Raw genomic sequence first — 27,845 nt, 5'->3', positions numbered from 1 at the left:
TCTGCAAAGCAATGTCTGTGGCAGTCTGTCCAGCCACCTTACTGAATGTGGTTATTTGCAAAATATTGTTAAATGAAGCTTACACATGAAATTTCAGAGAACTGACAAGTGTAAATGAGACGCCAGAGACACCTTCTGTCTTGTGCTTGCCTAGGTGAGAGAAAAGTCTTCTATTTTGCAGATAAGCTACATTTATTCCAGTTTTAATCAGTGCTATTTTGTAGCTATTTACAGGGAACTCTCTTAATGAACAGTGTTTGGGCAGGAAAAATATAGTTTAATTGATGTTGATCTGCTTAAATTTCCTTGTAGACAATAGAGAAGAAAAAGCTTTTGAAAACAAAGTAAAAATAATTATGACATTCTCCCTCACAATTTAGAGCCATTGTACATTGCTCCAAATGTTTGGAGAAAACCTTAAAAACTTTTCCACCATGTAAAACTGACCATAAAATAAAGAAGTTATGCTTTTCGTCACTCTACTATAAATAGCTTTCTAGGGTGATCCATTGTTTTGCTTCCTTCCTGCTTTTCACCCGGCTCCATTGCTGTCCAGCTGCAAAGCTGTGACTGGAATGGACTTACAGTCCTGTGTGCTGGTGTTGCCCTCACTGGTGCACCGGGATGTCTCTGCAGCACTTCTCACGTCAAGTACCTTGCTCTTCTCTTTGAGAGTCTTCCACTGATCGCTGCTTGCCTTTTCAATGCAGGTCAGGGGTTTTTTTTGCTTTTTACCCTCTCTTTGAAGTTTTTTCTGCCACTGTTCTGTTCACTGTCTCTACTCCTTTCGCTGCTTTCCATATCTTCTGTACTTCTATCTCTCCTTTAGGGCTTGTTTTCATTCTTTTCCCCATTGTATTTGGGTAAAAAGATGAGTATTATGTTTGCATTTCTCTTTCCCCTCTTTGCATTTCTCTTTCCCCTCTTTGCTACTATACTGAGATAATTAAGAAATGAAATATTATTGCAGCACTTCACATTGCACTGGTAAAGTCTTACGGTTTTGGTTGGTATAGCTAGGTGAAATGGTGTTCTGTGTGCTGTTGGGTACGCAGTATAAAATAAGTATCACAGTGTCTGAGTATTTATAAAAATAGCTTTGTCTGTATTCCTTTGGGTAGGCACTTCCTATTCAAACTTTTGCAAATTCTCTTAACTGCTTACGAAGCAAAGACCCACACTCTTTGTGAAGCACCTAAACTGAAAGCTGAATTTGATACTTTCTACTTAGAGATCTGACTGGATGAGTATAAACATAAGTATTCAGTGTGCCCCTCACCCCTTCTTTAACTAAGGAAAGGATGTCACTTGAAAGGTAAAATAAAGAGTCCCACATGGGTCAGTTACAAAAGTAAAGCACCAAGTGTATTGTGCTGTGTTAAAGTCATGTGTTTCTTTATTCAGCAGTTTTTGTCATGACTATCCATGTGCTTTCAGTAATTAGTTGTTTGGCAGTTAACAAGAGAGCAAGAATGACAGATACTTGGCTACCCCATTTTCATGGCTTCTTAGCAGGCAGTGTCACAAGTGCTTGCAAGCAGAGGAGAAGCGTGTGAGCATGGAAGGGAAAAGCTCATTGCCCTTTGCAGCAGGGGTGGGTGTTGGTGTTGGGGTCCCTGGCCCAAAGCTGGCAGGGAGAGCTACTGCCCACCACTTCAGGGTGGGCTCCCTGCACTCTCTTCTCTTTTCCACCTGGAACCTCCCCCATGTCATGCCTTCCTCATTATCCCAGCTCTTTTACTCTTACTCTTACTCTCCTTCCATTGTCTTAGGAGAGCAGTTGATGCTTTTAAAAAGCTGCAGTTCCTCAAAGACCGTCTGAGTCAGTCTTGAAAACAGAGCTTTACTAAATCCTGTATGATGTGGCTTAACATTTTAAATGCTTTGTGGATAAAGGGAGTTGGACTGGGGGGTATATTTTTGTGTAAAAGCAGAATATTTTCTTCTTTTCATGTTTGCGTCAATTTTTCGAAGTCTCTGCCTAAGATTTAAAAATCATAATGGGCATGTTTGGAATTGGGGTGACAGTGGAAGATTGACAGTCACATTGTCTCTCAAGTTGTTAATGTAAATTTGTGGCAAATACTTAATAATTACAAAGTTACTTTGCCTCTCTAGTTCTCGCATCATTTTAAGCAGAAGACAGGATTGTGTTTTGAGTATACAAATTTATTTTTGCAGTGTAAATGCTATGATTGTTGGGTGTGTGGAGATGATTCTTTTATGTTGCTTTTATAGTTCATGATAGGATTCGAAAACAAGAACAATTCTTTCTTTTCTACATTAGGTCCAAAGGAATAATGGCTTGATCATGTTATAACAATTGTAGAATTATTAAGCTTGCAAACCTGTGGTGGTTAATAAAATAAGATGCTTCATTTTATTTGTCTTCATTATTTTAGGTCATATTGAAGTTGTGAAATTACTGGTGACCCATACAGCTGAAGTGACATGCAAAGACAAGAAATCATATACACCCTTACATGCTGCAGCATCTAGTGGAATGATTAATGTAGTCAAATATCTTCTGGATCTTGGAGTTGATGTAAGGAAAAATAAAATTAAATGGGAAATATATTTTTTAATTGTTTTAAATGCTCTTGTTAGTACTGCAGCACACTGTTTATTTAGGGACAGGTTAGGATATAGTGAAAGTACGTGAAGGAAGATCTCTGGAAGTACTACTTTTTCTTCTATAAACCCTCATTTCTCCATTAACAGAAAACCTCCTTAAAAGCCTTGAAGAATTTGCACAATAAATGGAAAATAAATGTGTATTTAGTAGGGGTTTTTGTTTATTTGGTATTTCTTGCTCTTAATTCATTGGACTGGAAGTCAGGAAATAGGAATTCTGATCCTAGCTTTGCCACACAATAATTTTTGAAGTGCAGGAAATTAAATGCTTTTGCCTCAGTTGACAAAATATGCATGGATCTGATTTTCCTACGTGACATAAATTTTAGATAATACTAAAAATTGTGAGAAACTTCAATACTGCAGTAAATGAGGCCATATTAATATTGAAATGCAAAAAAAATTAAAAGGTTCTACAGTACCTGCCTGTAGAAGCAGTGTTAACAGTAAATTGTGAAACTGTGTAAGAAAACTACATTGTGAATCACAGTCTTAGTCTTGCAGGGCTGGAGATTGCAACTCAAGCTCAATATTGAGAAGTAGATCAGAATTCAATGTCGTGTTACGTACAAAAAGAAATTCTGTTTCTATATGTGCACATACACACACAAAAAGGCTCTTTGACCTCTGTTTTCAATGAAAACTTGCAATGCTGTTTTGTAGAGGTCTGTGCTATGCTTTGTGTGTAGCACCTGTGCAAATTGCCACAGTTGATATTTTTGGCATGTGTGGCTTCTCTTAAAGTTGCATACAGGAAACTGGTGTGGAGACAATTGGAGGAGGTTGGCTCACTTTTAAAGCAATCATACTCTTCCCCAGGACACAGATCTCAATCAACATGCTGTATCCAGAGCTTGCTTTGAATTTCTGCTTTTGAACAGTTCCAAAACATAGTCTCGTGACATGAGATTTTTCCTTTGCTAGAATTAAATGCTGCATTAAGTACAGCTTTTTGCCTACTAACTAATCTTGGGGTTTTTTTCTCTTACAGATGAATGAGCCAAATGCCTATGGAAATACTCCTCTCCATGTAGCTTGTTACAATGGGCAAGACGTTGTAGTGAATGAACTCATAGACTGTGGTGCTAATGTAAATCAAGTGAATGAGAAGGGGTTTACACCTTTGCACTTTGCTGCTGCGTCAACACATGGAGCATTGTGTTTAGAGCTCTTGGTCTGCAATGGAGCAGATGTAAATATAAAGGTAGGTGTACCCAAAGCCATCTTTTCACACTTAAAATCACTGTACATCTTTATCAGAGATAATTTTTTCAAAAAATACTTGTTTTGATAACACGGAGAGGTTCCCACTGATAGATGGAGTATTTGTTTGAAAAGTACTACAGTAAAAATGAGCTAGTATGTTGCTTCAAGCAACTTGATCTGAATCTGGAAACCTCAATGGAATATATTATATAGCCCAAAAGGATGAAGAAAAATGCCAATAATGTCTGGCCAATCTGAATTACATTTAAATGTCAGAATTCTGTATGCTTTGTTTTCCCTAGTCTAGCCATGTAAGTAAGACCAAATAATTTGAAAAAATGCAAAAGGGCTTGTTTTTCTTATAAATAAGTAACATGAACAAAATCAGGGATATTTCAGGGAAATGTGTATGACCTGGCTAATTACTGGAGCAGTTGAAGAGATGATAATGTAAGATCTTAAAATCTAATCAGTCAGGGAGATTTGGGAAGAGTATGTTAAAAATACAAATGTAAGTAGATCAGGCCAATGGAAAGTCTTAAACAGCTGGTGTTTTAGTTACTCCAGAGAAATTGTATGAGCAGAGTCAGTATACATTTTACATCTGTTTGGTCACAAGTCTTTGACTGCAGAATATTCCTTAGAATCCAGCCTTGTTGTAGGTTGAATTTAAAACAAGTAAGCTCCAAAGAAAACTATAACTTATACCTTCTATGTTCTTCTCCAGCATGTAGGGTAAGGTCTTGAGATATGTGAGAGAGATGTAAGACCTTCTGGTTTGTATTATGTTGATCTTTACTCTAGTAATGAAAACTTAACTGTGTTCAGAAATATTTAGTGGCAGTATCTGGTGTCTTGGCAGGTTGGAGGCTGAGGGAGGTAGGAAATGGGTATATGGAATGAAGAGTCCAAGTGTTCCTTATGGCAAAATATCTGGTTGCCTGAACTGTAACCCACATGTAGTATGAGGGGAATTATCTAATTTCTTGAAAAAAATGGAAAAGGAACCTGCTTAATAGGTTTATGCTTGAATTTCAGCACAATCTGTGCAGGAGGTGAATATTAGAGTAGCTGACATTTCTGTTAAAAATCTTGAGGTTTGTGGTTCACTTCACGTAAGCAGTGATTTTTATAGTGATTCAAGCTGATTTTCAGCTAACTAATTCCGAAATACAGTTTTATATCTGTTGTTAGTACAAAACTCATAGGCAACTGAAAATTTGAGAGTATTTTAAAAATAAGCTCTTTGATGTGGAAAAATCCTAAATGTATGTTCTTGCTCCCTGTTACATGTATTTAGACGTGCAGCTCATTTAATGAAAGTGTGCATAACTCATTTGTGGAAAAATTCATCACCGAAGTGCCCTGCAGAAGTAAGGAGCTGTGTTACAGGGTTTATTGCCAACATGTCCTAAAATATCCAGGTCACAGTCCATTTATTTTTGTTGCCAGCTTTCTGCTCTGCCTAATGTCCCAGGCTGCATATGACTGAGTGTTCAGTGTTGCAGGGCTGGCTGACTTTTGTCCTACATTCTTGAAACATCATTTTTCAGTAAAGTGTGGTCTGCCATGAAAATAATCCCACAATGTTAAATATACTACTGTGCATTGCTCACACAAATAAGAGAGAAGAAGAGCTTATAGCACCTTCTAGTACCTGAAGAGAGCTGGAGAGGGACTTTGTGCAAGGGCGTGGACTTACAGGACAAGGGGAAATGGCTTCAGACTTTGAGAGTAGGGTTAAATGAGATATTAGGAATAAATTCTTCACTGTGAGGATGGTGAAGCCTTGGAACAGGTTGTCCAGGGAAGTTGTGGATTCCCCATCCCTGGAAGGGTTCAATGCCAGGTTGGATGGGGCTTTGAGCTACATAGTCAAGTGGAACCCTGCCCACGCTAGTGGGATTAAAACCAGATGATCTTTAAGGTCCCTTTGAACCCAAACTCTTCTGTGATGCTATGACAAATATTAACAAGCCAAGAATTACTGTTTTTCTAAATGCAGGGCTGCAAGGGTTCATGATTTTGTGCATATTTCTGATGTAGAACAAAGAAGTGGACAGGGCTCCATTTCAGAAACAGCTTTAGCAATGGGTTGGTTGTAATTAAAATACGTTGATTTCGTACATATCAAAATTCTTAAGTGCAAAATTAAGCAAGTAGGGCTATGTAGGGGTTTTAAGCAATTATACCTTCAAAGCAGCATTTATCCCAGTTTCCTCATCAAGGTGTTTCTGTTGTAATTCACTTAGTAGCATTTCTGTGGATTTATACCAGTATGACTGAATTTGGCCTGTAAATTTGCACCGGAAGGCGTGAACAGCCTTACTTTGCGTATGAAAACTTAGCACTTGAACTGTGGAAAAGTGCAAGAACTGAAGTGCAAGAACAAAAGAAAATTATTTTTAAGTCAACCCCTACTTCCCTGGAAAGGCCTATAAAGATAAATCTTGGATTTAATCAGAAGAGCAATCCCTAAAAAATAGAATATGTTGTGTAACTAAGAAAGAATTGTGGATTTAAAATAAGATGGAATTAGGGTGTTCTTACTAAATTTTTATTGAAACCAAGCCTTTTCATTTTCCAAATACTGAGGCTGGAGTTCAAAGTAGTTCTTAAAATGGCTATAAGATCTATTTTTCATCGTAATTATAATGCTTGTGTAGCTGATTCAATCATTTCCTCCCATGTGCAGCTTTTCCTGTGATTTTAGAGGTAAGAAAGTGGATATGGATGGTAGTGTAGGTGCAAACCAGACAGTACTATTACAGTGCTTCCTGCTGTGGATGATTGAGTGGGGAGAGAAGGGAAACACTCTTACTCTTGATGGCAGATAGAGGGGAAGTTCTTGTGCATATCTGTGAGTGCTGGTCTCATCTCAAGAAGGGATTATGTAGCAGAAGATAATAGAACAGTAGAAGTATGTTATATGCTTTTTATCACCTCTGGACATAATTTCCTACTTGTTTTCATAGCCTTGTCAGTGTTCACTGTAGAACAGTGAATCTTATTAAGTATTGCTCATTACTGCAGCACTCCCTCCTCACTATTCAGGATTTCCACGCATGGAAGAACACATTGAAATGAGTATGTAATGGGACAGTATTAATTGTTTTATGGACCCCATTGCTGCTTGAAAATTCAGTGACCTAAATAGAAAAAGTTTTTTACTTTCATTGGTGGCACTAGAACATAAGAATTGTTGCTAGGGAGAGATTTCATTTGGAGGAATGCTGTGACATGATAGACCCACATTTCCTCTCCCTCAGTGAAGCTCTGTAGTCTGAGTACAATTAATATGTGAGTAATCACTCAATAAGGCATCTTGTGCTGTGCAATATTTCTGTCTAATGGCAAATACCGTTCTTAGCAAATTTGCTGTGATCTAAGTATTTTGTGGATACATTTTCTCAAGTGATAGAAGAGATTTGGGTGATTCCTAATACCACATTTAGCTGAGTTTCAGTGAAGACAACAAAAGTTATCATTAGCCCATGATGCTGTCCTGTCATGTGCTGTGATCCTGTCTGGTCTCATTAAATCACACAGCTGTAGTTAGCATGATATTTAGAGAGAAGACCCTAAAGACATAAAGAAAAGGAAATGGAAGCAAAGTTTAGAAGATACCTCCCTGTTTCTCCAATCTCCTGGCATCTCAGGAAATAGTGATTTGCTTAGTAGAGCCTTGACAAATTTTTTGAAATTGCTTAAAGAAATGTTTGTTTACTGGTTCTGGTCCTATATATCCATACCATGTGTCTTAGAAGGCAGTTCTGAATGGGATCCTATACCTGGCAGTTTGGCTTCAACACGGGAATTGTCTTCGTTAAATTTTATACCTGTTCTATGTTTATATGTTCATAGACAATTGCATGTTGTGTTATTCCTGGGCTGGAAAGGAGCCTGAGACTGTAAGACATGAGAGAGGCACTCTCATAAAATCCATTGTCTTAGAAATCTATGTTAAGTACATTTTTAAGTAAATTTGAACAGAGTAAATATAAAAATCTCTTACTGATTGTACTGTGTTTTCTCATTTATAAGTGGAAAATGATTCCGTAGCTTATTTTGCTGTTCTTTGCAAGATCTTACTGAAGTTTCCTGTGAGAAAACTGAACCACAGTGCTCTTCACTAATACTGTCACCTTAAGTTATTCCTGTGTCTTTGTAAGGTGCATTATGAGATCTATTTTTTTTCAGCTCCATCTTCTTCCTCTTCATTAGCTTTCCTTTGAGATACAGATTTATTCCATCTAAGCCAGTGAGACTGCAGGCTACTTCATCTGAGTCCTGAAATTCTGTCCGTTACTTTGCTAAGCTTATTTTATATGTTAATTTTTCTTTAAATGAATCGATTCTATAGATTCTTCAGGTTAAAGAAGGATAAAAGTGGAGGGGAAAAGTCACCAGATGTCTAACAGTTGTTTTAAAATAATTAGGGACAGAGACTTTTAGTGGTTGGATAAAGAGATGAGAACTGAACTGTAGGGAGAGACATGAAAGAAAACTGGAGCACAGAGGTTGCTTGGAGAAGTTGTCACTTATGGTGTGTTTATTTGGCTTTTGCTTAAGGCCTCCAATGACAGAATTGAAATTGATTGTCTAATTCCTCAAGAGGATTTCAACCCCATGTTGTGTGTTTATTTGCATCTGCTATGGATATGTGGATGTTGTATTTTGATTATTTATGGTCAAAGAAATCTGCTAGCTGGAAGAGCTAGAGATAACTTGGCATTCCTTATCAAGTGTTTTATTTCTTTCAGTCTAGGTCTGAGAAGACAGTGTTTCAAATAATTGTGCTGTTACGCTGCTCTGGGCAGTGACACAATGAAAAATTCCATATTCATCCCTAAAAGGGTCTTCAGCAGACTTTCAGTATCACAACTATAGAATCATGTCCATTTGGTGCCAAAGGGAGAGTAAAGATGGGAAGACACTTTTGCATATGACAACAATTTGTGATGTTTCAATACATGTGTTTATATCATATGTTCCCCTGCCATCTTTGTCTGATTTAACTTTGTATTTTGTGAACATTTCATACTCTTCAAAGCCATCATTGAAAACATAGATGGGGTTTGCATTCAAGGCTCCTTTGATTTTCTGTGTCGTGTCTGCAATTTTTTGAGTGCATGTGTAGGAACTCTTTTCTGCAGTAAAGCTTTCCCATTACCTGTGACAAGTATGAGGGGAAGATCATTCCAAAGCAATAGCAACAGTAAAAATGGGTTTGTAAGTGCTTTGATACTGGGCTGTTAAAAAGTGAGGTTTCCTTGTGCATTACTGTTGGCCTGCTTCAAGGATGTCTTTACTGGGTGAATGACTAAGTACACATTCAAGATGTGCATTTCAAATGTATAGCACCTGGTTGAATAGTTCTACCCTAGGGCTGCTTGCAGTTTATGATAAATTGCTTACAAACATCACTTCACAAAAATTTCTAGGAAACACATGAGCTTTGTAATGTGTTGTCTTCCAATATAATGTGTGAACCCCTCTAGTAAATACAGCTACTTTCTTTCAAGAAACAAGCTTAAAACATTGTTTTATTGTAGCCTTTGGCCGGGGGGGAGGGGGGGGGGGGGGTTGGACACAAACTTGTTCCTGAAATTGTGTGCTGTCATCATGTCATCATCCTCTTGATAGTTATTATCTTAGGGACAGAAGTATGAGTGAGTGGGCATCCCTGAGCTGTCACTGGCAGCTGGAAGAGTGACTAAGAGCAGCTCTTGTGAAAAGCTTGCCATGTCATGCTGGCTTGTCATTGCCAGCATCTGTCTGGCAAAAGTGCGTAGAAACAATTTAAAGGATGGAGTGTAGAGAGAAAAGAAGAAAGAAGTGTCCTTTTTGTTGTTGTGGTTTTTTGTTTGGTTGGTTTTTTTTGTCAGATCTGATTAATTGCTGTTACTGGTGATAAGTAACAGTGGGTTTTTGGTTTTTTTTCCAGAGTAAAGATGGGAAGACACCTTTGCACATGACAGCGATCCATGGTAGATTTTCAAGATCCCAAACCATCATTCAAAATGGTAAAAAGGGGGAGAGAGTATTTTTGCCATAAGCTTTCCATTTTGGATGTTTTCATCCTCTTGTATTGGTAACAACATGCTGAATTTTTTTCATGTCCAGTGTCCAGTAATAGTGGTGGAGTCTGGCATATCTGTTTAAAAAGTTTGATAAATTACACTGATGAACCATTTCTTTTTAAAAATTCAGGAATATGCATATAGATTTGTTTTCCATAATCCAGTTTGTCCCGTAATGTTACATAATAAAATGCTTTTCTCTACCACTGAAATCTGTTATAAGTTTCAAATCCAAACTAGTCAGTCACTGACAATTAATAATGTTACTTAAATGATCATCAGTTCCATTTTTCTAACAAAGTATCTGTATGCCTACATTACTTAGTAATTACTCTTTATTACAGGAGCTGAAATAGACTGTGAAGATAAGAATGGAAATACCCCTTTGCACATAGCAGCTAGATATGGCCATGAGCTATTAATCAACACTCTGATCACGAGTGGTGCTGACACTGCAAAGTAGGTAACTTTACTAACATGAATGCAAGCTGACATAATTTAGAAGTGTATTTATTAGGTTAACAGAACTAGTGCAATTTTTAAGATCATCTTCAACTTGCAACAGGAAATGCTTTGTTTATTATGCTGTATTGTGCTTGTAAGTAGTTAGTCAGTATAGCACACTTTGTACCAAAACAAAGAGAAATAGTTTTCTATAATGTATTTGAAGTAAAAGCTCGTAAAGTTTTAACAGGCTGTTGCACTGATAATGCATGCTGATAGCTTGGAAGGAAGTGTTTAAGATGTGAAGTTAGCTCAGTATTTTAATAAGGTGGTTTGCTGAACCCACCATGCATGTGCACTTTGGCACACAATCATGTTTGTTTTATTTTAACTGTAATGAAACTGTGATACCTGATTATGGTGTATCTTAGGCGGGGTATACATGGGATGTTTCCTCTCCATTTGGCAGCATTAAGTGGATTTTCAGACTGCTGCAGAAAGCTCCTCTCATCAGGTAGGACACTCTATTAAATTCATACAAGGTGCTTTGTATTTCGTTGTTTATTTCACAGAATGAGTTTTAATTATATTTTAATTTAGTGATGCATAGAAATGCTAATCGTTTACTAGTACCTTGGGGCCAATGCTTGTTTTTTAATGAATAGTTCATAGTTAAAGTGAATGCAGACTTTTGCAGACATAAGTTTAAAAAAAATCATCCAAATTTTAATAATACATTTATAATTTCTTTAATATTGTGTTTTTGCATTTTGAGTTGGCCATAGAGGTGGGATGACTGGTTTAAACCATAATGAAACTTCAAGGAGAAAGATTGATAATCTTTTGTATTACTTCATGGAGCATCCAATTTCCGTTCCATGATGTCTTTAGCTTAATACAGATCAGTCTATTCCTATCAATTCCTGTAGTGGGCACCTAATAGCACTGAAGATTCTGTGGACTGCTGTATTAAGAAACTGTTGCATTGGTATTATGTTGTTAATGAAATGCAAAGCAAACTGCACTTTTCTTTTGATGTTTGACTCCTCCGTGAAGATGTGGATGTTGGACGGTCATTATTTCTCTTGTTGGCCAGAATCTTAGGAGAATTCTGAGCTCTTTGAACCATTGCAATTCTGAGAAAGTAGATTTATCTACTTTCTGGAGTAGAAGAAGAATAAGAATAAACTAAATGGTTCTGTATTAATCTGAAGACACTTCATATTTTTTGAAAAAAGATAAGTGAGGAGGAGAGCGCTGGGGAAAAGGAAGTGTGAAAGTTGCTTCCCCAGCTTTATACTGTTTGTTAGGGAAGCCTGGGAGAAGAACTAGAGGAATATAACTAAAGCTACCTACTGGAAAGGCTTTTTATTTACTGTCCTGTCATGGGCAAGCTTGCAAGGATTCACTTCAGGAAAGAACTGTCCAATAGTTGACAATATTTCAATTGGTTGTGTTCAAAATGAGGGATACTGGCTCTTTCTCCTTACTACACGTGCTGTGGTGCTGGCTGTGCCCTTACTGGAGGTTCAGTATGGCAAAGGAAATCATGTGGAGAAATTGCAAGATGTTTCTGTGGCTTTTACATGAATTGAGAAAACCTGGATGCAAATCAAGCCTGGAGCAGATAAGGACTTGAAGAGTATTTTCAGCCTTCAGGCTAGAAAGATTATACTGCTAAGAGCTTTTAGGATGTGATCTTGGTGTGGGGATTGGTATATGTAGAGTATGTGTCCTTTTTGGGGTTGGGAGATGTCTCTTTTATGTAAATTAAAGATCTCCAATTTTTAAATTCATTTATATTCATGTGCAAACCTTAACAATCTGCCTTGTCCCAGTACTGAATGGCATTCAAATAGTTAGTGATGGTGGACAAGCAACTAAGGGATGTGGAAAGGCATCAAAGGCTGTTCTTCAAACCAAACTAGTAAACTCTCCTAAATTATTTGCTATAGAGCATTCCCTGATGAAATGGGATAAAAGCATAGTGGTGCATACAAAACCTGTTTTAGGGAATATGGAGTAGGAAAACAGTCTTGAAATTACAGTATTTTTGAATAACATGTCTTATGTTGTTCATTATCTAGTGTCATTGAACAGTTCTTAAAAGAAAAAAAAAAAGCCAGCATTCCCAGGTACCACAAATGGAGATTTAGTAAATAAGTTACATTACAGAAGAGCGAAACTCTCATGAGAGCATGATAGTTTTCTCAAACAAAAATGTAGCTTTGAAACCTGATTTAAATAGTAATCTTTCTGTCAGAATATATGGGTAGATATGGAATTACACAGCTAGTGTTTGTAATCTTGGATTTCAAGTTCCATAGCTGAGCCTCTCTTTTCAGAAAGAGAAAACTCTAGTGTTCTGCAAAGAGCTCCTCTGTAATTTACTGCTATTTGCAGCCATCACTGCAACTCAATAACGTTCTTTCTTTGGGACTAAAGTCAAAGATAAAATTTAAGTAGCTCCTATATTTAGTAATACTGACATCCCCAAAAATTAATAATCTTTGCACAACAGTGATAAATTCTAGCGTATTCCTAAATTTTCATATGACCTGCATATATCTTATATTCAGTAGTAAATGGCACTGAAATATTAGCAGGTAAACAGAATGAGAAAGAACTCAGCCTCAGTGCAGCTACTTGTCTTTTACCTTCCCCCTTTCAGTTTTATTTAAATGCCTGTTTTTCAAAACATTGGAAATAGCAAGGACATGTTTCAAATGAAGTCATTTTTAATGCTTCAGTGCTCTTTTGCAAATAGCTGTTAAGTTTGCTTAGCAAGCATTTCTCTTAACAGCAGATGACAGCATTTTTGTGAAAGGTGATGTTACATAATGATTTTACAAAATATTTGCTTTGTAGGTTTTGACATTGACACACCAGATGACTTTGGCAGGACTTGTCTTCATGCAGCTGCAGCTGGAGGGTGTGTAAAAAAGCATTCATGCTTTCATATTCAATATTTCTTTTTCAGTCGCTGATCATTCTTGTTCTTTTTTTCTATTATCTCCTCTCTGTTTTTCCTGCCCTCTCCCCTTGGAACTTATGTAAACATGAAAATAATTTCAAGATGGATTCTATCTGCAAACAAAAAATTAATTAACTAATCAGCTCAGTAAGTCATTGCTGGAGTACAGTGTCCAAGTGTCATCAGCCTTACATTAGATTTATGTTTGGAGATGAACTGATTCTTATTTTTTAATTCCCATGGATGATGATAAAATTTTTAGAATTTACAGCATTCAAAGATGCAAAGATGACATGCCCACCTCAGATCATTGTGGGACATGACATAGAGAACAGCAACTTTGGCAAACTTGTTTTTTACCAAATCCATAAATAAAAGGTCAGTCTAAATAAACTAAAAGCAATAATTAAATTCCAGAGTTGGAATGATGTAGTTAGAACTACTTGCTCATCACTTGAGTTGTGATCCATATTGATTATTGTTATTATATTGTAGGTTTTCTATAGCAGCTACTCAAAATTGCCTGGAAGAATTGGGTAATAAATTTCATGATACACTTTGTGGGACACAAGAACTCCATGATATTGATATTTTCATTTTTCTGTTTGAATGTTGTTTAAGTAATACTGTTAAGTAATCATTCTAAGTCAAAAGTACTTGCTAGTACTTGCATCCTTGTTGCAAGTGATAAAAGTTAAAATGCTGTCTCTTAATATAAAAACCAAATAATTTGTGACACATTCCCTCACTCATCTCCAGTTCAGGAAAGTTACCAAAAATAGTGTTTAAACAATAAACAATATAGTATATCTATTATTATGATCATATTTTTATTGAAAATTGATTACACTAAAAAGTAAAGTATCTATGTTTCAACTTGCATTTGGCCTTAAAAATATGCAGTAAAAATCTTGCCTCTGTGCTGGAATCCTGGTAGCAAAAGCATGTGACATGCAGGTGTTACTGGTTTTTTGTTTATAAGAATTGAATTATTGATTGAATTAGGCTCATGTTCATGTGCTTTACTCATGCCAATTGGTATAAATTAAATTTATATATGTGGTCTTGAAATAATTTATATTCTTTGTTAGTTTGGTCCATAAATTATGGAATCTATTTTACATATAGAAATGTAAGTATCAAAAATTCCACATTATAGTTCAGTTCCATTAAACTTGACATATGAGATGTTCATGTGTAGTAGTTCTGATATTTGTAGAGGCCAATATTAATGAAATAAAATTTGCAATCACAAGTAATAGTGTATTAATTTAATAGGAATTTGGAGTGCCTAAATCTTCTGCTAAATACTGGTGCAGACTTCAACAAAAAGGACAGATTTGGAAGGTAAGACATTCCAGATTTGTATATTGGAAAGGGCTGTTAAAAGTATTGCAGTAGCAGCTTATTGATGTGTGGCCAAGTCTGTGTTCCAGTTTAAATGGGTTTTTATTATATGATGCCTCTAATAAACTATGTTTCAGCGCATGTTCTCAAAAGTCACAAACATATTTTGTAATACTGTTTTGTTAGGTAGGTGTTTAGTCTTGTTTTTAAAGACTAAATTTCACATTCAACTGTAATTTTTGTGAACCTTCTTTCCTTATAACATGGATCGAATATATTTAAATTGCTCTCATCCTAGGACATTGCTAATATTTTTCAAATAATGTATTAGTCAAACCTATAAATCTGTGGCTATTTCTAAGCTCTTTTATTAAAATACCCAGTATTTTATTATAACTGCTTCACCTTTTTCATTTCAAAATATCGATCCCTTTCTGCTTTCATGCTTGAGCTCTGAACTCTTTTGGAAGGACATTAATTTCTATTTTTAGTATATGATTATTCAAGTTTAGATGGCAGGATCAGTACTCATGTAAAATCTCATGTCACATCATGGAAAATATGATTTTCTGGGATGTGAAGAGCAGGCCTAGGACTTAAAATTACAGATCCAAAGTTGTATTTTGCTTTAAATTCCACTTCCATTATTTCCTGAGAAAGGAGCAACTATCTGCCACAACTTCTGTCATCGAAAGCTGGGGTTTCCTTTTGGTTTGGTTTGGATTTTGGTTTAACACTCATGTTATATAGAGCAATTGTTTCAAGCGATGGAAAATATTAGTTTAAAATGGGAAGAAATGGGAAAAAGACATTTTAAGGGAAAGAGCCTCAAAACTATCTCCTCAAAATCAAGATATTTATAGCTGCAGTCTCTTTTTAAAAATAGAAAATGAAATTCTGGGTCATATTGGTCTTTTTAAAATTTTAGTTAATCTGGCCTATTTAGAGAATTGTTTATGTATTTGAAGCTGCGATAAGTTTTCTGTGAGATTATACATCAGTACTAATACGTCATGATTTTGTTACAAGAAGACAAGGTATATTTAACAGTGCCTCTGCTATGTCAGTATAGATAAAGATAAATAATAATGTTTTCCTTTCTTAGGCAAAATCATGCTTTGTTTAATAAAAATGTCTGTTTGTGCAATTGTTTTATTTTATTTGTGCTGTATTTAGTTGTGCAGTTTTTGATTTGTCCATATTTTTCCGTGTGGCTTAAATTACTTAACAGAAATAGTATTTCTAATGTAAGCTGGATTTCTGTCTTTAAGTTTACACAAGAAAATTCAAATAAAGCTCCATTTAATATGAAGTTTGTGTATATTTTGGCTGGCAAATAAATCCCCTCTATATGGTTCAGCATTGTTAAGTGGTCCTTAAAAAGTGGTCCTATTCTTTAGTACTGTGATGATGCATTCTTCACCACAAATACTTATTTAAAAATATAAGGAGGATTTGTTTCACTTTATTTTGCTTTTTCTGTCTCTGTAATATTATTTTGCTGTTATTTACCATTGTACTTTTTATTTAAATGTGTACTAAAGAACTCCACTCCATTATGCTGCTGCCAATTGTAATTATCAGTGCCTGTTTGCCCTTGTGGGATCTGGAGCTAGTGTGAATGACCTTGATGAGAGGGGTTGTACACCTCTGCACTATGCAGCTGCATCAGACACAGATGGGAAGTAAGTGGCATGCTTTGTACTAAAGCCTTTATCATGAGGAACATTTGAGCTGTGAATTGCATGTGTGTTCTGCCTTCAGATTTGCCAAATGCATTTCTTGTATTTTTAAAGATTAAACTTGACAGAGGTGTGTGCATTGTATATAAAAGACTTTATGTAACAAATATTTCAGAGGAAAAAAATGAACAGCAGTAAGAATTTTATGTCCTATAATGCAGATCTCCTAAATCAGGAATTAACTGGGGACAGAGTTCTTAATCTTATCTACTATGTAGTGGTTGAATAAATATCCTTTGTGGGTGTTACTAAGTTAGTTGTGGGCAGTAGGGTCATTTTGCCTTAAAATCAAATTCTGATGAAGGATAGATATTAACTTGATAGTTCAATATAAGATGCTTTGTCTATTTGATGTTTGAGTGAACTACAGCTGTAATGCCAAACATGACTATCTGTTGATAGTCTAAATTTTATGAGGTAGTTACACTTCTATTAATGAAATGCATCCAGAATCTTTCATAAATCCATGATCTCTTGCCTGTGTTTATTTTCTAACCAATGGTTATATTGGACATATATATTAAAGATTTAAATGCTTATATTCAAAGGGTGTGTAGGTAGCACCTAAGTCATGATTACTTAAGCTCCAGACATTGGATATATTGAGGAGACAAGAAGAGCATCACTTCTTGTGCACACACTCACATATGCGGGTCGTGGTGTGCAGCAGCACATTCCACATGCACACAGTGACACCTTCCCTGGAGAAGTGCTGCTTGGTGCCAAATCATCTTTTTTTTTAATACAGCACCTTTTAAAGGAATGAGGTGGTGCATAACTTACAGATTGGGTTTTGAAGACTAAATAAAGAATACTTTTATGGCCATTTAGCTTATATTTGAACAATGTGCCTTTTTATGTAAAGCCAGATTTCAAAATTAAATTGTCTGCTGCTTTTTAGAAATAATTTCAATTCCTGCTGGAGCTTGCTGAGATAATTTTACTTTAATTGCCCTCTTACAAGTTGAGCTAGGATTAATTTTAGCTTCACAGTTGCTCTGAAAACCTCCAAACTATAATGGTTCTTCAGATGACATCGTTTTGCCATCTGTCTTACAAAAGGCACGAGCAGGAGCGATGATGACAGCACTACAGAGTTTTGGGAGGTAATGAGGTAACTCAAAGATTCGTCTCTGGAGCCCATGGGCTGTTGCCCTTCTCATTAACATTTGGGTCCCTGGAAGACAGACTGCAAAGCAGAATAGCCTGAGGGGAAGCTTTTTGTATTGATGCACCAAGATGAGTAGTAACAGTTGGAAAACCAGTACTGCTCAGCTCATTTTAAAAAGGAATGAAGTTTAAAATGATTACTGGAGTCAGAATATAAAGCCTGGGAAAAACATGTCAGGAAACCATCTACATAAAATTCCAAAAATATTTATGTGCAATTTTATGGTCTTTGTTCAGATATCTTTAAAGATAGATTTCAGAGACAGGGATGTTTTTGTTGAAAATTATTTTCCAGTTTATTCCTGTTTGAAAGTATTTCTTTTGTATCTTTAACAAATGCTTTTGATCTAGAACAAACACCACCTAAGCCCCATTTTACCAAGACTAGAGAGAAAAGCATGATTTCAGAATAAGATAGAATATATGAAAATAACTGAGTATTTACTGTATAAACAAGTTTTTTAAATTGTGTCTGGTAGTGGAAGAGTGTGCGTGTGTGTGTGTGTTACTCTTGTATGCTACCATGAAGATCTGCTTCTCTTCTTTGCATATAGCATACAGAAGAAGGGATTAATGCAAAAGAGCATACAAAATAGTAGTCATTGATATTAGCAAAAGTAACTGCAGTTGTGTTAGCTAGGAGGAAAATAGCCATGAAATACTAGTTTTAACCAAGTCAGATAACTCAGAAGATGCAGGATGTTTGCAGAGAAGGATTATTTCAAATTTTGAAGCTTTGTGATTGACCTGTATGTTTGATGTAATGAGGTAGCTTTCTCTAGCCCTAGCCAATATTGTACATTAAATCAGTGTCCCTGTGTGCTGTATTCTATTTTCCAGTTGAATTGGAACAATTTATCACTTAGCATTAAGTTGAAATTCAGCATTTAGATACATGGTTGCATATGTCAATTTGAATAGGTGCCTGGAATACTTGCTAAGAAATGATGCCAACCCTGGGATCCGAGACAAACAAGGATACAACGCAGTTCATTATTCAGCTGCTTACGGTCATCGCTTGTGTCTTGAACTGGTAAGAGAACATATCCTGCATGAAAGGTGGAACTGCTGCTCTTCCAGGGTGTGGTGGAGAGGCCAGGGGATTCCTCCACCTTGCCTGTCAGCTGGGTCAATACTGGTTTTCAGCCTGTGTGCAGATAAATTTAAGCATTTGGTATTCCTAAAATAGAAGCAAGGTGAGGAGCTAGGATGCTAGATACTGGCTTAAAAAGATAAAATATTCTCAGATGACGAGACAACTGGTTGAAGATGTGGGATCGTAGTTTTGGTTTGTCTCTTAACTTAAACTACACTCCTTTTTTTTTTTTCTCTTTTATTTTTTGATGGTGGCTGAAATAAAATAACCATGTTATCCCACTGAGAACTTTTAAGAAGTTTCATTAATGTAATTTGAAAGGAGCAAATTAAAATGTGGGGGAAACCTGTAAAGAAAGGGTGCCTTATAAAATAGTTCATGCAGTTACAGTAACTAGTGGCCACAGAATAGAATTTCAGATAATAAAGCCATAGTGAGTTTTTTATTGCTCCCTTTGCAAAAATATGTGTGTCATTTGATATGCTGTCTTATACCACTTCAGTATTTTTATTTAAATTGCTCTTTTATATTTAAATGTATTCAAACATGAATTTTGGATGTTTTTAATTACAGATTGCAAGTGAAACGCCTCTAGATGTTGTAAGTCTATTATTTCTCACTTTTTAAGTACTACTATAGAGCAAAAGGGAAAATGTAGTTTTAAAAATACTGCTTATTTTTTAGACTTATTCAACCATTTCTTCAATGCCTGAATGTATTATTTAATTTCAACTACAGTTTAGATTTAATTGGATTTTACAATTTTAAAATGGGAAATTATTTTTTAAGCCATGTAGTTGTTTACTTAAACAGTTGGTTGACCATGATATACATGTGTGATAATGAAAGTGTAATTTGAATGTGTTTGGTGTTCTTCAAATACTTTGAATGTTTTAATTCTATTAATGTACTTAATTAAATATGGTCTTCAAAAAGACACAGAAGTAACACTTCAGAACACATCTGAAAGTCACAAATAGAAGTGTATATACTTAAATATTTTAATGCTATAATGCTTTTACTTTTTTTGAGTCCATTCTTTCTCTCTGAGAAATGTTTTCCTGTTCTGAGAAATCTATCCTGCTATCTGGCCTTTCATATTGTTTTCTGCTGACTTTTCACCTAATCAGAATGCTTACTTGGCTGATGCTTGGGGTTTTTTTTCCTGCAGCTACTGTCACCTGTCCTTGTCTTCCCTTTGTATTCATCACTCATATTGCTACTTCCGAAAAAATATGCATTTTAATTTAGTTTCTTATTGAATTACTGCATTATTATGCAAAATTAAACTACTGGGGTTAGAACATGAATATGGGGGAGATGTTGCAGTTGATTCACACTCTAAAATGTTCAAGATCAGGACATCTGTAATTCTATACTATTCTTCCTACTTTTTCTCCTTTATTTTTCAATCTGTGTATATGGGAAACTGTAGCAATTATTGCTGAGTGTTTTCAAAGGTGAGGGATTTTGCACTCACTCTGACTTTCTCTCTTTAAGCTGATGGAAACATCAGGTACTGACATGCTGAATGACTCAGACAACAGAGCACCTATAAGTCCGCTGCATTTAGCTGTAAGTTCTCAGTTCCTTAGTGATGACAGCTCATCTGGTAGCAAACAGTTGTTACACAGGTTTATTCATTCTGGATTTTTTCAAAATAGGTTAATAAACCAAATGCAAACATATGTACTAATATTCCTGAATGAGGTATACAGGATGATTTTTGCATGTCCCTTGAAATTTGCTTCATGGAACAGCTTTCATGTGGAATCTTCTAATTAAAATCTATGCCAATGAAACTTCTGTAAGACTTGTTATAGAAGTAATTATGACTTTTTTAATCATTATATTGTTTTACTCTCTTAATTGTTTAATATGAGAAATGTTTGTCCTCGATACCTCAGGAAAGATTTACACAAGGAGTAGTGTATGACTGTGATGAAATTCTGTCTATAAAAAAATATTCAAAATACAGAATAACCAGCTCAATGTGTAGCTTTGATCTTTTTGCTGAATTTAAAGCAATTGAAAAACCACTCTATACTTTCTGAAAATAGAGTCTCATGCAATACATAAATATATATATATACATACATATATATATATATGTATGTGTGTGTATATATATATATATATATATATATATATATATATATATCTCAACAAAGTAAAAAATAATCTTTGATTAGGGTAAATGAAAGCTACTTGTACTGCATTCTTATTACAGGTGCTTTTTTTAATATTTTATGTAAAAAGCTAAAAGAAATTACTTAAGTTTGCTTATGTTCCTCACTTGAAATAATCGGAGGACGATGTAACTACAACATAAAGCAATGAAACATTGTGCAGTAGTCAAAAGACTGTTATTTATGCAGATTGAAGACAGATTTTCTGGGAGTAGTTGCAGTTGCTGACTGAAAGGATAAAATAGGAAAAAACCACCAACCTTCTTGCTGAAATTGTGGGGTTTTTTAATTAGTCGTAACTGTTGTAACTACTTATGTGCTGCATCAGTTGCTCTTCTGCGTGCTAAAGTAAGAATAGTCTCTTTACAGTTTCATTTATGTAGTTCTGGCAAGAAAGGGAAGAATGTTAAGGATGGGAAAATTGAAGAATTTTCTTATTCTTGTAGGCCTATCATGGCCACCATCAAGCTCTGGAAGTGCTGGTACAGTCACTGCTGGACCTTGATGTGAGGAATAACAATGGAAGGACACCACTGGATCTTGCTGCCTTTAAGGGACATGTGGAATGTGTAGATGTGCTCATTAATCAGGGAGCATCAATCTTGGTGAAAGATTATGTTGTAAAGAGGACCCCAATTCATGCTGCAGGTATGTGCTAGCTACTAACCTCTAAAATTTTGGCTTTTGAAGTGGATAATCTGTTCAGAAGTCTCTGTCATTAATGTTCTAAGAAATAGTATTTAGGAACAGAGGATGGCTTTTAAGGTATATGCTGTGCTGAGAAACATGTAGCAAGAGAGTTGCAGGCAGGAACCAGGATTAATCCAATAAACCAGTGGAGTCCAAGAGTGCTGTTCCACACTTCCCTCTGGAGGGGTGCATTGTCCTTGTCCATTCAACTGGCTGTGCTGACAGGTGTCAGTGACATGTCCCTGCTTCTCTCCTTGTCTTTCACGCAGCCCGAACTGCAGGCCCAAATTTAGATGGGCAAATTGCATTGCCTGTCTTGGCAGTAAAATGCTTCTAAAAATGACTGGAGTCTTGGAGAATTTTGGCAGTTTGAGAAGAGACATGAAAACTTACTTTGATTTTTTTCCAAGGATTTAAATGACTCCTGAGCATTTTCAAAATAACAGCAATCCTTTGCAGTATTTTCTCGCTGACTTTCCTAGAAAACATCTCTAGGCCTGCCTTCCTCTGAGTCTAGAATCCACACTGTAGTCTTTTTTTTTCCTTGCATTAAAAATAGGCTTATTAAATTTGACATTTATAGTAATGGTGTTACAGAAGTGTTGCAGTTAAAAAGAGCATTATGTACAAAACATCGTCATTCTAACCACTTGATTTGTTGTCCATGAGCACAAACTGCATTCTTGTATTTGATTGAGCTTTCCTAACTTGTGTTAGCATGTCTGTCAGCTACAGAAACATGAATTGTCACTATGCTTGTGTGAACTGAATACTGCAGCTGTAGGTCAGAAATAATTTCTCTTCCAAGAAGCAATCATTTATCTTTCATGAGTTGCATTTAAATGAGATTTCTCAATTTTCTGTTTGTACATTTTCCTTTTTTTAACTGCTTGGTTTATTACATCTATGCATCACATTTCCTTCCCCTTTCTAAATGTGATTTCCATTATTATTTTATAGCTATGCACACACTACACTTGCTAACAAAATCTGACTATGATTTGCTAGATATGTGTTTACCAGTGCCTTAAAACAAGCAAAAATTATGCTAATTCCTGTATTTTAATGTTCCTTCTTGTGTATGTTGTATAAGCATATATTCCAATTACTTTTAATATATGCAACCTCATTAACATATATATATGTAAAATCTGTTGGGCAGTTGCTAGTTGGAATCAGTTGTTTCTAACACTGTACAGTTGAGAATACCTGATTCCTGAAATTTTCAACTATTCGTATTTTAATTTAAGTTATAATAATGGTAAAACTGTACAGTGGGTTTTCAAGCTAATGGGCTTTAGTCTGTGCAGGTAGGTTGCCATTCTTTTTGAGCTCTCTACTCAAAGGCAATTAATGTAAACCCCATATTTTTATAATGTTTTACAGCTACAAATGGTCATTCAGAGTGTTTGCGGCTATTGATAGGAAATGCAGAGCCACAGAATGCAGTGGACATTCAAGATGGAAATGGACAGTGAGTTAATGATGGACATTCTCTTCTACACAAGTTATTGCATTTTGTAAAAGAAAAAAACAAATACTTTACAGTAGTTATTTTAACTCATTTTAAAAGGAAATTATTGCAATAGACATGAAGTTGAGAGTGAAAAATGTTCAGTTGGGAGGAAACTAAAATGTGTCTTACTGCCCAGATGCTGAGAAAATGGATTCTAGTTACTTAATCAGGATTTCTGAACTGGGGCATGTTACTTTATGTTCTCAAATTGAAAAAGCAAATGAGTGGAAGGTCACTGATGATGTAAATCTTTAACAGTGTTGATTGGAAGGATAGCAGTTATACTTGAGCTGAGTGCTAGTCTGTTAAATTTCCAAGTGTAAATTTCCACTTTATTTCTGTCCCTGCTTAGGACTCCTCTGATGTTGTCAGTTCTCAATGGGCACACCGACTGTGTTTATTCACTCCTTAACAAAGGAGCAAATGTAGATGCCAAAGATAAGTGGGGAAGGACAGCATTACATAGAGGGGTAAGAGAATATTTTCTTTCTTTCGTTTCCAGTTTCCTACATGCTAATTTCAAATAAAGACTTAATATGTAGTGTTAGTTAATGTCTCATTATTCTCATCTTGCCAATTTAATTTTTAATTATATTTTTAGTTGCATTCGAAAGGTGGATTCTGCCTGTTTATTACCTACCCTCAGAATTACTTTGGACTTCTAGAACCTCCTAATCTTGCTGTAAAGTGTTGACTGGAGAGGTCCTAGAGTACAGTTTTTTGCAGGGGGGAAGGTAGTGTTAATAGGAGGAAGAAAAGCATGATACATGCTACATGCCAAATATTTTCTTTATAGTGTCTGCCAGATAAGACAATTGAATGAGCCCAAGAGATTAGCAGTTCATTCAGTTTTATTCCAAGAAAATATTCTGACATAAGTATTGTAATACATTGCTATTTTCCCAACAGATTATCTGTTTTCAGGAATAAAATAGCGACTTACTTTGCTTATTTTGTTACACCTTAAAAATGCAAGAATTTGCCTGAGGTTTGCTTGCTTGAGTTCTACACCTTGGCTTATATACATGAATATTTTCAAACTGGCCCTTTCCTGTCTCTCTCTGACAGGCAGTTACTGGGCATGAGGAATGTGTGGAAGCATTGCTTCAACATGGTGCTAAGTCCTTGCTACGGGACTGTAGGGGACGGTCCCCCATCCACTTGTCAGCTGCGTGTGGCCATATAGGCGTCCTGGGAGCTCTGCTGCAGTCAGCTACTTCTGTGGATGCAGCACCTGCAATGGCAGACAATCATGGCTACACATCACTGCACTGGGCCTGCTATAATGGTAAAATGCATCGAAATACAGCTCTAAATCTATTTGGTGATATTGGGGTAGAAGTATTAATAACTCAATATTAATACAAAAACAACATAGAAAGTCCATCCTCTTTCAGTTCCTTTCAGTGAATGAGAGAAGATGACAGACATGATATCTTGAAGAGGAATGTATTCTAATACATAAGAGATGTTTACTTTTGTCCTACTTTTTTGTCATATACTATCTTAGTTTTATGCCTCAAGGACTCTTTAAAGAAATTCAGCATAATACCTTTGAATAGAAATGTGTCATACACATCCCAAAAAATAACTTTCATAAGGAGGAATAGTTTCAGATTAAATCTGTTTTAAACTTGCTTCATATCAACTGTGGTAGGCATAAGAAACTCAAGTATATAAAAGGGATTCAATAAGAATTTTTTTTTTGTTCACTGATACTTTTCATGGATTTGAGAGTGAGGGAAATCTTAAAATATAGGAAAATCATTCAGCTCCTTTGCTGAAGATTTTGTTCTATGTGTTCTTTTAGAACATAGTAGAGGTTGTTTTTTATTTCATCTCTGGATGACATGATAGGGAAAAATCAAGAAGTAAAAGATTAAACCTTCATTTCACCAATTATTATTAAGTGAATAACTACTGAGCTGGGTGATAATTTCAGCTAAATGTGGAACAGAATAAACCTCAAATAATAAACCTCAAATGATGGAGTTGTTTTCATGGAGACAAAGTGATGAATGTACAGAAGAGTTTGCAATGCAGAGGTGTAAAGAATTCAGTTGGGTGTCTAGATTTCTTCAGATAGCTTGAGGTACTTTATAAATTTCCTAAGGTTTACAGTATTACATGATAGTTTGATTTTCAGGATTCTAAGAATGTATTGGTTCCTAAATGTGGAATATTCAGCCCTGTTGAATATAACCAATCTTTCTTTGAAATTTTCAAATACCATACTGCTTAATCTAATTTAGATACATATTTTTCATTGTAAACCACAGTTAGACCTTTTTTCCCTTCTTTTCAATACCTAACTCTTACATTTGCTTTAGGTCATGACAGTTGTGTAGAGCTGCTCCTGGAACAGGAAGTTTTTCAGAAAATGGAAGGAAATTCTTTCAGTCCCTTGCATTGTGCTGTGTAAGGAAGTACAAAATTATTCTTCATAAATTTCATTGCTGTATTTAACAAAAGATTTATCATTCTGTAAATAACAGTCTGTTTAATTCATTATAGGATAAATGACAATGAAGGTGCTGCAGAAATGTTAATTGATACACTAGGTGGTGGTATTGTAAATTCAACAGATTCAAAAGGAAGGTAAGAGTGCAAATGCAGAAGGAATGTTTGTAATGTCATAGAGTGGCTGTACTAAATTCTTCAGTCGTTTGGGGGGGTTTGTATTTGCTACTTAACATTAATTCCTCATTCCTCCCGTTTTATTCTTTGAAGATTTTTGTTTTATTCTGTGCTAGAAATAAATTTTAGATTTTTAAAATCCTGTTCTGATTCAGTAAACTTGAATCAGCTTTTTATTATACAGGCAACTTAGAGCATATTTTAAATTCTATCACTTTGTGGATAGGGCTTTATGCATTTTTTTGTTTTTTATGAATCAGATTCTATCTCTGTTGTAAACTGCGTGGGTGGCTTTAGTTGAATCTAGAAAGGGACTTTATAAAGGCAGCAGTCACAACTCCAGCAATACTGATTGCAAAGGATCAGTGGGAGAGACTGCAGTCTTTTTTATTTGTAGGATCACAGGCAGGGATGCCCCTTTGAATACAGTAGAAAGCATGGCTGAACATGGCCATATTGTCTTTTGATCTGTTGTAGAACACCTCTGCATGCAGCAGCTTTTACAGATCACGTTGAGTGTCTACAGCTTCTGCTTGGTCACAGTGCTCAAGTAAATGCTGTAGATTCTTCTGGGAAAACACCTTTAATGATGGCTGCAGAAAATGGACAGACGAATACAGTTGGTAAAGAGAAGCTTTATATATTTCTGCTCTTAGCTCTGTTAATCTTATTGTGGGTGAAGTAGCCTTACAGTTAATGTTCTCGTGAATATATTTTGCCAAAATTCCGTTTTCATTTTGCTGTTTGGATTTTAAGGACTATGCTTTTAGTTAATAAAAGTCTTTATTTCCCCAGAGGTGCTGGTTAGCAGTGCTAAGGCTGATCTGACTTTGCAAGACAATTCTAAGAACACAGCACTCCATTTGGCTTGCAGCAAGGTGTGTGCACTGTCTGACTTATCAGTGCTGAGCTTTGGGTTATCAAGCACTGTTTGAAAGTATTCTTACTTTGAGAAAACACTCAAAGCAATTTGTGAAGAATATTTGTTATGTGACAGATGTTTGTTCTGTGTTAAGGGTCATGAAACTAGTGCCTTGTTAATCCTGGAGAAGATTACGGATAGAAACCTCATCAATGCCACCAACGCAGCCTTGCAAACGTACGTATCAGCAGGGAGGGTGTTTGAAAGATGACTTCTTGGTGTGTATCTTGCTCATAAAGAGGAATGTTTTTCAGATTTTTTTTTTCAAACTCATTGAATTTACACTGTTAATAGATACCAAGAGTTGAACCAAGTTGGAATTCAAAGGGTGTTTTGCTCATATTTAAGGCTCTGGATGTTTTGGTTTTTTTTCTTGTGGGTGAATAGGACGATAAATAAAACTACATTATTGTGATTCATGTGTGGAGTTACTGCAATCCACTGAGATTACCTGTAAACTGAGATTTTTCTATTTTAAAAATTATCTAGTTATTCAATTAAAAATCACTTCATTTAACAACTTGAGGCAAGCTAAGACTCTGTCTTCAAAGATAGCTACTTAAAAAAAAAAACTGCCTGAAGTGTGCTTTTGTTCTTCAGCATGCTTTCTGTTTCATGTTTCAAGGATGAAACATTATTTTCTATTAAATATCATGGAGAATACACTATTCAAACCTATTTGGTTAGCCTAAATCAGAAGGAAACCTTTGAAATGTATGGTATGTCATACCAATCAAGATGGGCTACTAAAATGACTCTTCTGCATTTTTTCCTTTCGGAGAATGCATTTGTGTTCAGGGAATGCTTGACACACAATGTGTAGTTGAGCGATGCACATGATTTATTGGACTGCTTCAGTAATGCTATCACAGACCATTTAGGAAAAAAAAAAAGCCAAAAAAACCCACCAAAAACCACCTTGCACTGGAATTTGTAAGCAACTCATATATTATTCTGGTCTTACATCCCTTCTGGAATCTTGCCATATTCAAGCTCATACAGTGCTTCCAAGTATGCCCTGAGATCTGCTTGAATTAAGGAGTTAAAATAGTAAGAATTCTTCCTTTGCTTTTGCTGCTCACCACGGTGCACCTCAGGCAGCATGAAATAACCAGAAAGCAGGAAAGGATTGATTGCCTCATTTCTGGCTTTAAGCAAGGATGTCTTGGGAGAGGGAAAAGCAAACAGGAGATGG

At 35.7% G+C, this 27,845-nt stretch overlaps 1 protein-coding gene across 4 annotated transcripts in view; it reads left to right on the top strand.

The window, feature by feature from the left end:
* The window catches only part of ANKRD28 (ankyrin repeat domain 28), a 121,675-nt gene that overhangs the window by 83,099 nt on the left and 10,731 nt on the right, over nt 1-27,845 (top strand). For all 4 annotated transcript variants that reach the window (XR_005255912.1, XM_038128789.1, XM_038128788.1 and 1 more), the window contains exons 7-26: nt 2,403-2,545; nt 3,626-3,838; nt 9,788-9,866; nt 10,268-10,382; nt 10,799-10,881; nt 13,236-13,299; nt 14,620-14,688; nt 16,233-16,373; nt 18,522-18,633; nt 19,270-19,296; nt 20,197-20,271; nt 21,332-21,533; nt 22,962-23,049; nt 23,444-23,561; nt 24,160-24,379; nt 25,422-25,509; nt 25,606-25,689; nt 26,206-26,351; nt 26,524-26,606; nt 26,745-26,827. Coding sequence is in view for 3 of the 4 variants with exons in the window: in XM_038128789.1 (XP_037984717.1) it covers nt 2,403-2,545; nt 3,626-3,838; nt 9,788-9,866; nt 10,268-10,382; nt 10,799-10,881; nt 13,236-13,299; nt 14,620-14,688; nt 16,233-16,373; nt 18,522-18,633; nt 19,270-19,296; nt 20,197-20,271; nt 21,332-21,533; nt 22,962-23,049; nt 23,444-23,561; nt 24,160-24,379; nt 25,422-25,509; nt 25,606-25,689; nt 26,206-26,351; nt 26,524-26,606; nt 26,745-26,827 (2,233 nt within the window). In the remaining variant the exon portion in view is untranslated. The remainder of the gene's footprint in view (nt 1-2,402; nt 2,546-3,625; nt 3,839-9,787; nt 9,867-10,267; nt 10,383-10,798; nt 10,882-13,235; nt 13,300-14,619; nt 14,689-16,232; nt 16,374-18,521; nt 18,634-19,269; nt 19,297-20,196; nt 20,272-21,331; nt 21,534-22,961; nt 23,050-23,443; nt 23,562-24,159; nt 24,380-25,421; nt 25,510-25,605; nt 25,690-26,205; nt 26,352-26,523; nt 26,607-26,744; nt 26,828-27,845) is intronic.

The sequence above is a fragment of the Motacilla alba genome, chromosome 2 (assembly GCF_015832195.1).
Source record: "Motacilla alba alba isolate MOTALB_02 chromosome 2, Motacilla_alba_V1.0_pri, whole genome shotgun sequence".
Taxonomy (NCBI): Eukaryota; Metazoa; Chordata; class Aves; order Passeriformes; family Motacillidae; genus Motacilla; species Motacilla alba.
This window is presented reverse-complemented; position numbering and strand designations above follow the sequence as displayed.